Here is an 11899-nt window from a genome sequence, read left to right on the forward strand (position 1 = left end):
CTGTCCTGGCCCAACCACGTAGACACCACAGCCAAGAAAACTCACCAGCACCTCTATTTCAAGAGGTGAAAGAAATTTGACATCTCATTTGACCCTCAATTTTTTAAAGAAATATTGATACACCATAGAAAACATCTTACCCAGTTGCATTACAGCTTGGTATGGCAACTGCTCTGCCCATGCCCACAAGAAACTGTAGAGAGTTGTAGACACAGTTCAGCAGTCAGAAACCAGCTTCCCCTCCATGGACTGATTATACTTAGTTCCCTCAGTAAAATAGCCAACATACAAGACCCCACACACCCCAAGTCATTCTCTTCTCCCCCCTCCCATCAGGATGATACAAAAGCCTGAAAGCATGTACCACCAGGCTCAAGGATAGCTTCTATCCTGCTGTTATAAGACTCTTGAACTGTCCCCTTGTATGATGAGATGGATTCTTGACCTCACAATCTACCTCACTATGGCCTTGCACCTTATTGTCTGCCTGCACTCTGTAACTGTAACACTTTATTCTGCATTCTGTTATTGCTTTCCCTTGTACTACCTCAATGCACTGTTGTAATGAAATAATTTGTATGGATGGCATGCAAGTTTTTCACTGTACCTCAGTACATGTGACGATAATAAACCAATTCAATACTGTGCCAGTGATGCAAGAAATCAAGTTTTTAGAGTGGTAGACAAGATAACAAAAATGACAGCTATTTTGACCAGATAGTATTGAATGTTCTTGGAAATGCACTCCTCCAGATTAATGGAGCATATTCCATCATGTTTCTGGCTTGTAAATGGCAGAAAAGCTTTAGGTTCTCAGACTTCTCCTCACTGTCAAGACAGCCATTCTCAACTGCATTCTAGAATTCAGTACCTTGGTCCATGCTTTGTCCAAGACTGACAAGGACTTCCATCACTTAGCTATAATTGAGAGAAGACTATGTGATAATTAGCATGACTGGATCTGTCTGCTTTTTGTGAACTGGACACATCTGTACAATACTCTACAATGTCAAGTAGATCGTAGTGTTGTAAAATGCATCAGAACAGTTTGACAGACTTCTAGCACAAGCTTTTAATGGTACAGCCAGTTCTACTACAATTGTACAGAGTGAATCCAGGGTTCTCAGCTGGGCCTTTGTATCAGATGGAGCAAATTAACTTGAGCACTAGTTTCTGTTATGACGTGGATCAAGGGAGAAAGCAAAGATGGTACTTTTGGCCAAATATGGTTATGAATGCTTCAATGTTTATGTTGGGCCCCGCCATCACCAAGAATGGGGACTTTCTTGGAACCTTATCCTCATGCAAGTTTTAACTGTATCATTCACAAGTGGATATGGTAAGATTACAGGGTGAATTAATGAGGTTGTGGGCAATTTCTCAGGTGTCTATTGCACACCATTTCTGTTTGGCACTCATGTGATTGTGCTGCAGTTTCATCCTGTTGCCACCTCAGTTTGGTAAATTTGGTGCTGCTCCTGGGATCACCTGCTGGCACAAATGGGGGGTGCCTTTGGTGTAAAGACAAAACAATGCAATGGTCACTTAGATCAATGTTATCCTGCACTGATACATCCACAAGTAGAATGGCAGGGATAAGGTAAAGCAGTTTTAACCCTCATTCTGGTTTACACCCTACCAGCCCCACATCCAATCTGGCAGCCTGAAAGACTTGGCCAGCTCACTGGTGGTATGCTACTGTGCCACTCATGGTAATGGAATACGAAGTTTCCAACCAGAGTACATTCTATGCTCTTGCTACTTTCAGCACATCATCCAAGAGCTTTTCCCCTCAAAATAGAGGGTGTATCAATTCATCAGTCAAAAGAGAACAGCAAGTGATAACCAGGGGATGGCTTCCTTGCCATAAGCCTCCATAGGGCTAAAAGTCAATGCAGAGGACTCCCAGGACCACTCACTCCCTGTACCATGACCTCCAGCCAACCCATCCTGCCAGTAGTACAAGATGCACACAAGAAAATGATGTAGAAGCCCAGCACATTGTGTGCAAGGTTAGAATCTAACTATGGTTAGGTCAGGCTGTTTCTTGGCTTGTCTGCAAGACAGCTCTCAATTTAGATATAGTAGGATGGTAGAGCAAATAGAAGTGACTTTGCTGTGTCCAAAGTCACTTCCTAGATGTCAAATGGCTAATCCAGTTTTATCATTTAAACAGCTTAACAGAGCAGTTGCAATACAATTTAGTGGCTTGCTAGGTCACTTCAGTGGGTAGTTAAGAGTCAACCACATTGCTGTTGGCCTGAAATCACATGCAAGCCTGACTGATCAAGAATTACAGATTTCCTCAAGAACAGTAAAAAAAAAACCCAGATTCACTAAAGACAATCCAATGTTCTTAAGATCTCTTTAAAATCTTCCGAGTTACTCCTAATGTAACTTTCTCCCCACATTACCTCAGAGTCTGAATGTGGCCCCAAGCAAATGCCATAACCCACAGATTGGGATGACAGCATTATACAAGTTTTAATCCTGTTACAAAAATATCCTATAAAACACATTACAATGGTGGCCAACTTAGTTCTTTACAAAAAAAGCCAAGTGGAAACACATTAACAACTTCAAATTACTACAAGGGCAAGTCAGAAAAAGATTACACACACAGCAAAAATTATGGTTCACTGACCTACTTCAATATTTTGTGAAACAGTTATATCTCCCAAGCTGCTCAAAAATGTCTCTTCTGGAGCAATTCCTTGCACCTCATGTGATATCCACATTAAAAAACATTTCCAATCCAATCCCCGATATAGTCATCCTCCCACCCACTCCACCAGCATAGCAGCTAACTATAAACAGCTTCTTATTCATGAAGATTTACTCTGAAATCTCAATGCTCAAACTCTTGTCTAAAAAAATGAATTAGATGCTTTAGATTTGCTGGTCATTGTCATAAGAGTGGACTGTTTGTTCCACAATACTATTGCATCAGACCAAAAGTTGACAAAAGCAGATGCAGCATTCTACTAATGACAAAGGACAGAGTCAGTCCCTAAAAGCAGTTTAAAAAGAAATGAAACCAGCAAAAGCTTTTGAGTAAATGAAGAAAACTGATTTTTTTTTAAATAAACAATCTCAAAAAGCTTAGATTGACAAGATTACTTTAAAAAAACTATTAAGTCAAAGCAGTAGCTCAAGTTTTGTTGAATATCAAGATGAATTATAAATATAGGCCATCCCCAGGTAACAAACAGGTTCAGTTTTTAAAAAGACATCCTTAACTCTATTTTGTCCATAAGTCAGAAAATACACAAAAAAAACTTGCTATGGTAACAATACCTCCAGAGTATTGTAATGAATGGCATCAAATACACACGACTGATGAGAACAATTAATAAAAGTGGAGCAAGAAAGAAAACTAGTTCTGCCATTTGTAGGAGCAAACGTATGCATGTCAGATTTTTGAACGTAATGACATGGAAGCTTGTTCATATGTATGGGCGTCTGTAAGTCAGGTCTTTGTAACCCAGGGATAGCCTGTAATGGAAACACTCAATAGGTCAGATAGCATCTCAAGAGAGACACACAGTCAACTTTTCCAGGTCAAAAGATCCTTCAACCTCAATGTTCACCATTTCTATCTCCAGTGGTGTTCTGCAATGATCAGTGCTCAGACATCTTATTTGTGACATTTATAAATGATCAGGATGAAACTGTAGAATGGTCTGACTAGCAAGTTTGCAGAGGACAAAAAAATGGCTAAGTTGTAAATAGCAAGGAAGGTTGTCAAATGATACAGCAACATATAGATCTGTTGGAAATTTGGGTGGCGAAATGGCAGATGGAGTTTAATCCTGACAAGTGAGAGTTGATGCCTTTTAGGATATCAAATGAAAGGAAATAATTATGGGGTGCAAGTTCATAGCTCCCTGAAAGTGGCAATACAAGCAGATAGGGTGGTAAAGGTGGCATATAGCATCCTTGCCTTCATCAGTAGTAGGACTGAGTACAAAAGTCAGAAAGTCACATTGCAGCTGTATTATACTTCAGTTAGGCCAAATTTGGAATATTGTGCAGTTCTAGTTGACCCCTTGTTGGAAGAATGTGGGGGCTTTAGACACCATGCAGAAGAGGTTCACCAGGATGTTCCCTGGATTACAAAGTACAAGGTAGTTAGACACACTTGGTTTGGAGGCTGAGGGGGTGACCTGATAGAAGTACATCAAATTATGGGAGGCTTAGATAGGAAAGAAAGACAGCCTCCTCTCCCTCTCCCCTGGATGGAAATGTCAAATACTAGAGGGCAGAGGTTTAAGGTGAGAAGAGGGAAGTTTAAAGGAGATGCAAGAGGCAAGTACATATTTGAAAAAATATGCAGAGTGGTAGGTGCCCAAAACATGCTACCAGGAGAGGTGGTAGAAACAGATACAAAAATCAGCAAAGAGGCATTTAGACAGACACGAACAGGCACAGAGTAGAGGGATACAGACCACACACAGGCAGGTGGTATTAGTTTAGATTAGCATCATGGTCAATGCAGACATGGTACGCCACAGGGCCTGTTCCTGTGCTGTACTGATCCATGTTTGACCCAAGTGCTTCCAACATTGTTATTTCAGATTTTCAGCATCTGCAGTTTTTGATTAGTATGTGCTTTTGACAGCTCACAAAGAAATACCTGGAATAATTTGAGAAATAATGGGATTCTATTTTTCTTGGAAAAACTAGTCAAGAATACACCGAATCCAACACCAAGCCACTAACAAATAAGCAAGCCAGAGCCATACAGCACAGAAACAGGTCCTTTGGCCCAACTGGTCCATGCCAACCAAGATGCCAAGCTAACACAATGGGAAGGAGATCTGAAATATAATTCCTATACACATTTTGGTCTAGAAGACTAGACCAATATAGAAAAGATTAGCTAAAAATCCACAATATGTATTTACAAGTTAGCTCCTTTCCATGTCAGTGTAAATTCAAGTCAGTTTTATTTCCTGAAATAGGTCAGGTGAAAATCTCAAATAAAACCACAACTGTCAGATTATGAGATGGAAGGAGTAAGAGGAGGAAAGGAGCTTATTTTCTTCTTGTTTAAAAACAAAGATATCAAAATTCCCTACTCCTGATCATTCCCTGCAACAACTGGTACAAACCACAAATGGTACACAACTTCTCCCAACAGAAGGCCGGATTGGCCCTCAAGAGAGACGCAAGAGACTGCACTTGTCGGAATCAGGAGCAACGAAATCTGCTGGAGGAACTCAGAAGATCAAGCAGCATCAGTGGAGCTGGGAGGGTCAGGGAGGAACAGTCAACATTCCGGGTCAGAATCAGTCCTGATGTAGAGTTTCGATTTGAAATGTCGAAAATTCCTTCCTCTCTCCTCCACAGATACGAATCAGCCCACTGAATTTCTCCTGCAGATTGTTTGTTGACAATCCAAATCACTTGAGGGCTAATCAGATAAACTGTTTTAACTTAAATGTAAATAACCAGATACTTTGCTTGGACATGACCTGCCATGCACAAAGACACGTTGACTATCCCTAATCAGGCCCTGTGTTTGCCTTCATCAGCCGATGCACCAAGTACAAATTGGGACGTCATATTACAATTGTAATAATCATTAGTTAGGCCACACTTGGAGTACTGTGCGCAGTTCTGGCTGTCATGCTATTGAAAGGGTATGATTAAGCTATATGGTACAAAAAGATTCACAAGGATGTTGCCTGAACCAGAAGTTTGAGTTACAAGGAGAGATTGTATTGGCTTGGACTGTTTTCCCCTAGAGTGAAGGAAGCTGAGGGGTAACCTTATAGAAGTTCATAAAATTACAAAGAGCATAGATTGACTATTCACAGTCCCATTTCTTACCCACCCAGAGTAGAAGGCAGTCTAAAACTAGACTAGAGGCCACAGGTTTAAAGTGAGAGGAAAAAAAATTTAAAGTGGATCTGGGTAGCAAATTTTTTCCCCCCCACCGAGGAAAGTCAGTAATATGCAACAAGCTGCCAGACAAGGTGGAGGAGTCAGGTACAACACTGAAAAGACAATTGGACAGGTATAGAGATAGGAAAAGTTCAGAAGGATCTGGGCCAAACACAGGCAAACTGAGTTAGTATAGATAAGCATCTTGGTTGACATGGACAAAGAGCCTGTTTCTGTGCTGTGTAACTATGAATCTTCACCTGGAAGAGAAGAAATAAATTTACAGGTTCAAGGGCAAGGTAGGTTACTTACTTTGAAAACTGATGGAACTCCTTTTTATGAAGGAAAGTATAGATCAGAAATTTCCCCTGGACTCCTCTATGGATACACCACAAAGTATCAAGATTTTAGTTAGGAGAAAGTGAGGAAAGAAAGAAGGGATGATATGTACAGCTAATTGGTTTATTATTGTCACATGTACCAAGATACAGCAAAAAGCTTTTGTTTGCATGCCATCCAGACAGATCAATCCATACACAAGTACATCAAGGTAGCACAAAAAGGTAGTACAAGGGTAGTTAATTTTCATAGCAGAGGGTCCAAGTGGCAGAGCCCTCTGTGCCCACCAAAATTGCATCCTCCTCAACCTGTGAGAATTCCCAAAGACAGCACCATGACCTAGAAATATACAACAGGGCTCTTAAGGTGAACTGAGACAAAGTGTAATTTTCCGAGTTTGGGAATATATGATGATCAGATGAGGGAATTTTTAAATATTTTCTTTGAACAGTTCACAGTTATAATTTTCCTACAGGGTATTTTCTGAGGATCCAACCATTGGCACTGATCAATAAATACTAATTATGATTCATGCCTTGGCAAATTAAAGATCTTCTAACCCCCACTTGTGTTACACTAGAAAAGAGTATGGTGTGTGCTAATACTAATACATTTCACTTTGCTGGGACATCATGCTGGACCACTGTTTGACAGTAAATTGGCTCTTTCCTACCAACCTTTTGCTGTTAGTATCAGGTAATTAGAGAGCAGAGCATTTAGAAGGTGCAAATCTGAAGAGTCTGGAATGGTCAAAGTGGCTCCAACCAGCACTGATCATGTAGCAATGGCAAGCTGTTAGGTTTACATGATATGCTATTTAGTAGAAGGCTGTCAAATTTTCAAGAAAAATTGCACATTAGGTAATCAGTGTACAAGATCAGTAGTGACATAGAAAAAAAAGCAAGTTCCATCAATAGAACCTCCCTCCTACAGACACCAAAAATAAAGATCTTATGGGCCAGTTGTGGCCTAGGGTCATAAATTCTGCAAAAAACAAATGTTAACTGAAGACAAAATTTTAGTCCACCCATGTCAATCTCCACGAGGAGCAAATAAGATCTTCCTACAAATATTGTCAACCAACTGGATGAGGACCAAAAGAACTGATGAAACATAACGTTTTACCCAAAGTGGTGATGCCTCTGGTTAAATACATTCCCTCCCTTTTTCTTCAAAATGTTGTTTACCAAAAACTCAATGTAATATAACATAAGAGCTCAATACAGATAATGAGTTATTTCCTTAATAGCTCACTTCATACCAGTCAGGTGTCCATCAGTCACGTGCAAGTGACTCAAAGACTTGACATGGATTACCCTATAAACAAACCCTGGTCTTGCACAACCAGGCATACGTACTGTACTTTTTTTCTGCAAACAGCCTTCAAATGTACAGAAATAGCACATAATCTACAAAGGGGAGCTATTTATTAAATACAGAATGTTTAAGTGCAAGTTTAAGAACATTCTTTTCTCATATTAAAACATGACCACTGTTTACAACTAAGGCTGTACTCAAATGTCATGAAAAACACAATTTGCAATATTAATTCTTGCAAACGTCCTTGCAAATGAAATAGTTTCCGTTGGCTCCAACTTGAAAGAAAAAGCAAATAAATGAACCATCTATTAGCACAACTCCCCTCGAGATACCAGCTTCAAGCGGTGGACAAAACATGGCAGCCTCACCGGACTAATTTTAATTTTTTTTACGCAATCAAACGAGTTTACAAGGGAAAATCGTGAAGCAGCTGAAGAGGTGGCCTTAAAATGAACGGGGAGCTGCGTGTGGCGTGCCCAGGGCCGGAGCATTCGCGCAGGAGGTAATAAGAGCAGCAGCAGCCACTACCTCGGGTTCGCCCCTCGGGGATAATTTAAATCAGGCGGCACTCCGCGATTAACGCGGCTCAGGGTCCACTTACCTTCATTGGAAGAATCCATCCTCGCTTGTTTCCTCACAAACACGGGGAGACGGGAAACCGTTTCCAGCCGCACGCTTGCTCTCTCCAACCGACCGACCCCGCAGCGCACTATTTCTTGCCGCCTCCTCCCCTGACAGCGATACCCCACCCGCTCCCTCCCCTCCGCCCCACCCCGATCAACCGCTTTTTGCAGCGGCGTGCGCTGGTTTGTCTACGTCACCCGGCACGTAAAAAAAACGCTCTGGGCGGCTGCGGCACGTGCTGGCTGTGTTTTCGGGAGCGCGCCGGGGCGGGCTCGGTGTGCGCAGGCGCATGGGCGACCCGTCGCCTGTCGTTGAGCGCTTCGGCGGGGCTGGCGGACGCACTCGGGGGGCCCGTTGGTGCCCTGGCCCTCGGCACTGGCGGTCTAACGGATGGGCGAAACTGTGCTTACCATCAGCGGTAAAAAAAACCCGTTCAGTTCTTACATAATAAGCGGTGCATGTCAAATTAGGTCATGCATTTGAACCAGAGGCAGTTACTGTGGAGTCCATTGATTGTCACTAATATGATTAGTCAATAAAATGCAATTCTTTCAAAATTAAGATCACAAGATAAATATCAACGAGGAAGATCATCTAACTCATTTTAGCTAATTTTCCCAGAAAGATTATGCACTTCCCTCATAATGGCATTTAATTACTGAGTAAATGCTTTCAGGCTTTTGCCACCACTGGTTTGTCCAGAAGTTCATTTAGTGTTTTTTTTCTGATTCTGAGATGATGACCTTTTGACATCCATCTGGAATTTATCTTCTTCTCCAACCTTGAACAAACCCTGACCTGCATCCCAAAGAGAGATCAACCGATTCTCCTGGGTGACTTCAGTGCCAGGGTTTGAGAAGGTGGAATGATGTGTTTGGCCAGGAGGGAGTAAAGAAAGATAATTCCAATTGAGTGCTGCTGACAAAATGCTTGGAGACCATCTTGTCATTACGAATGCCCTGTTATGTCAAAAGGACAAGCCTGAGAAGTTTATGCCAATACCCCCAATCCATGCACTGGCTCCAGCTAGATTATGTCGGTGTCTGAGCAACAAACTGCAAGGGTGTCTGCATCACCCATGCCACAAGGTTCCAGTGACTGCTGGACTGACCACTGCAAGAAAATCACTGTTGAAGGTCTCAAGGATTCTGCAAAGAAAGCTCTTCTCAGGTAATGCCATATTTTTAACATGATGTATCTATCCAGGGTGTGGAGTATGCACAGCATCTGGACTGCCCTGAAATCCACCATAATTAGAACCTGTGAAGAAACCTTCGGCTTCCCTCCAGAAAACATCACGACTGGCTTGATGAGTATGTCTAGGAGATCCGAGACCACATCAACTGCAAACAAAAGATATCCTTAGACTGGAATTTCTACCATGCTTCAAGGGACAAGAAACAGTTCTACAGGCACTTGAAAGCTAAGGTTCGATAGAAAACCCATAACCTAAGGAACAGCTGATGGGTGCGAGGTGCAGATTTTTCAATGTCCTTAAGAACATCTGGTGCATGGACAGGTGCATGGATGGGAGGGGTCTGGGTGCAGGTAGATGGGACTAGGCAGAAGATCAAGTCAGCATGGACTGGATGGGCCAAAAGGCCTGTTTCTGTGCTGAAGTACTCTATGACTCTAAGTTGAAAAGGCCCTCTTATGCCATCTGAAAAACTAGTAGCCTTTGAGAGCAAGCAATATCGCTGTTGAAGTTCTAAAACTTAGCAGAGAGGGACCTCACTCAAATTCATAACATAATTTCCTGCATCTGGCAGGAGGATAATATGCTGGGAGACCTCAAACATGCTGTAATTTTGACCATTTCAAGAAAGGTAACAAATCCAATTGTGGTAGCTACAGAGGTGTCTTGCTGCTGTCTCCTGTAGGGACAGTCATTTTCCGGGGTCCTCCTCAGCCACCTCTTCTCATTGACTGAAGGGCTGCTCCCCGAATCGGTTTAGATTTCATCTATCTAGAGGCATAAGGGACATGACCAAGACAAATTGGGGAGCAATATCAACCACTATACATGTCCTCTCTTGACATCACAAAAGCCTTTGATTCCATTAATTGAAGGGGACCATGGAAAATCCTTCTCAAATTTATAGGTGGCAGAAATCTATCTCCATTTCATATCTGTTACATGATAGATTGCAGGATGTTTTAACCAATGGGTCCAAAACAGACCAGTCTCAGAACAGCATGGTGTTATCACTCCAACATTTTTTTTTCAAATCTTTCTCGATGCAATGCTGCTACAGATTTCCTGTTGGAATGGAGCAAACCACAGGAGAAATGGGAAACCATTTAATCTACTTCACCTCTATTTCCAGAACCAAGGTCCCAACTTTAATCATTGATTTGCATTACACAAACAACACTTAATTGTGCGCATATTTGAAGGCTGAGCTCCAAGTTATTGTCAACTCATTCGCTAAAACATGTAAGAGAATGGCTCTTATTCTTCCCAAAAGTTTGTTCCTCCATCAACTTTCTTCTGCTGTACATTACCAGCCCTCAAGAATATAGCTCCACAATGAGACGCTGGAAAACATGGACTGCATCTCATATCTCAGGAGTCACCTCTCAAAGAAGGTAGATGTGGTATAAGGTTTCTTGCAGTATGTTAATGCAGTCTTTGACTATCTAAGGAAATTACTGCTTCAAACCCAGCACAAAGCTCATAGTCTGCCAAGCAGTAGTGGTCCCTAACCACCTGTAAACTTCTAAGACCTCGATTACCTACAGCAGGCACATCAAAACACTGGAGAGATACCACTAACCCTGACTCCACAAAATGCTCCAAATCCACTGACAGGATTAGTGAGCCAATGGCAATGTTCCCTCCCATACAAAAGTCCCCATTTACAAAAAGTTGCCTCCAGTGGGGAAGCCACATTGTTTGCCTGCTTGATGCCTGACTCCAGTAATGGACATTCCATTCCCAACTCAGTCATGGCAGGAGAATACCAGGCAGATGGAGGAAACAAGTCAATATGTTCCTGAAGCGTCTTTGATAAAATGCAACATCCCCTGAAACTTGTGGGAATCCCTGGCTCTTGACAGTTCAAAGTGAAGAAGGAGCATTTGGAATAGCATTGAGAGTCTTGAGGCTCTTCATTGGGAGCAGGGCATAAATGACAAAAGGGGCACGTCACCTCCCAAGCTACCTATCCACCCACGAATCAAGCATCTCCTGCCCCATCTGTGGCAGCCCAACAGCCTGCTCAGAGCCCACAGAACCGGAGTGGAAGCAGATCTTTGATCCTGAGGACTGCCTAAGAAGTATTTATAAAATGTGTTTTCATTATCAAAATTAAGATCACAATATAGATATCAACAAGAAAGATCATCCTGCATATTTAATTAATTTCACCAGGAAGTGTGTACACTTCCCTCATAATGACATCCATTTATTGAATAAATAACTTAAGACTTTTTGCCACCATAGGTTTTCCTGGATGTTTTATGTTGAATATGAACTTCTGACCACCTATTTTGCTGTTTAGAAACTGTGCTCCCTTATTTTGATGCAGTATTCTAGATTTGGCAATCTAGAGGACCTACATTCTCCCTGATAGCTACATCTGCACGAGTTAAATCCAGCTGCAGCTCCTTAAAGACCACGTTAGGGAACTGGAGATGCAGCTAGATGACCTTCGGTTCCTACGGGAGAATGGGGAGTTCATAAATAAGAGCTACAGGGAGGCAGTCACTCCTAAGCTGCAGAAGG

General features: G+C 42.0%; 1 protein-coding gene across 6 annotated transcripts in view; it reads right to left on the bottom strand.

The window, feature by feature from the left end:
* Positions 1–8592, bottom strand: part of tpd52 (tumor protein D52) — a 156548-nt gene extending 147956 nt beyond the window's left edge. For 4 of the 6 annotated variants that reach the window (XR_007956901.1, XR_007956900.1, XR_007956902.1 and 1 more), the window contains exon 1: positions 8150–8301. Coding sequence is in view for 3 of the 6 variants with exons in the window: in XM_052023277.1 (XP_051879237.1) it covers positions 8150–8155 (6 nt within the window). In the remaining 3 variants the exon portion in view is untranslated. Of the gene's footprint in view, positions 1–8149 lie in introns of all 6 variants that reach the window. The other 2 variants (XM_052023279.1, XM_052023278.1) reach the window with 2 other exon arrangements.
* Positions 8593–11899: the final 3307 nt, after the last annotated feature.

The sequence above is a fragment of the Pristis pectinata genome, chromosome 9 (genome assembly GCF_009764475.1).
Source record: "Pristis pectinata isolate sPriPec2 chromosome 9, sPriPec2.1.pri, whole genome shotgun sequence".
NCBI classification, from domain to species: domain Eukaryota; kingdom Metazoa; phylum Chordata; class Chondrichthyes; order Rhinopristiformes; family Pristidae; genus Pristis; species Pristis pectinata.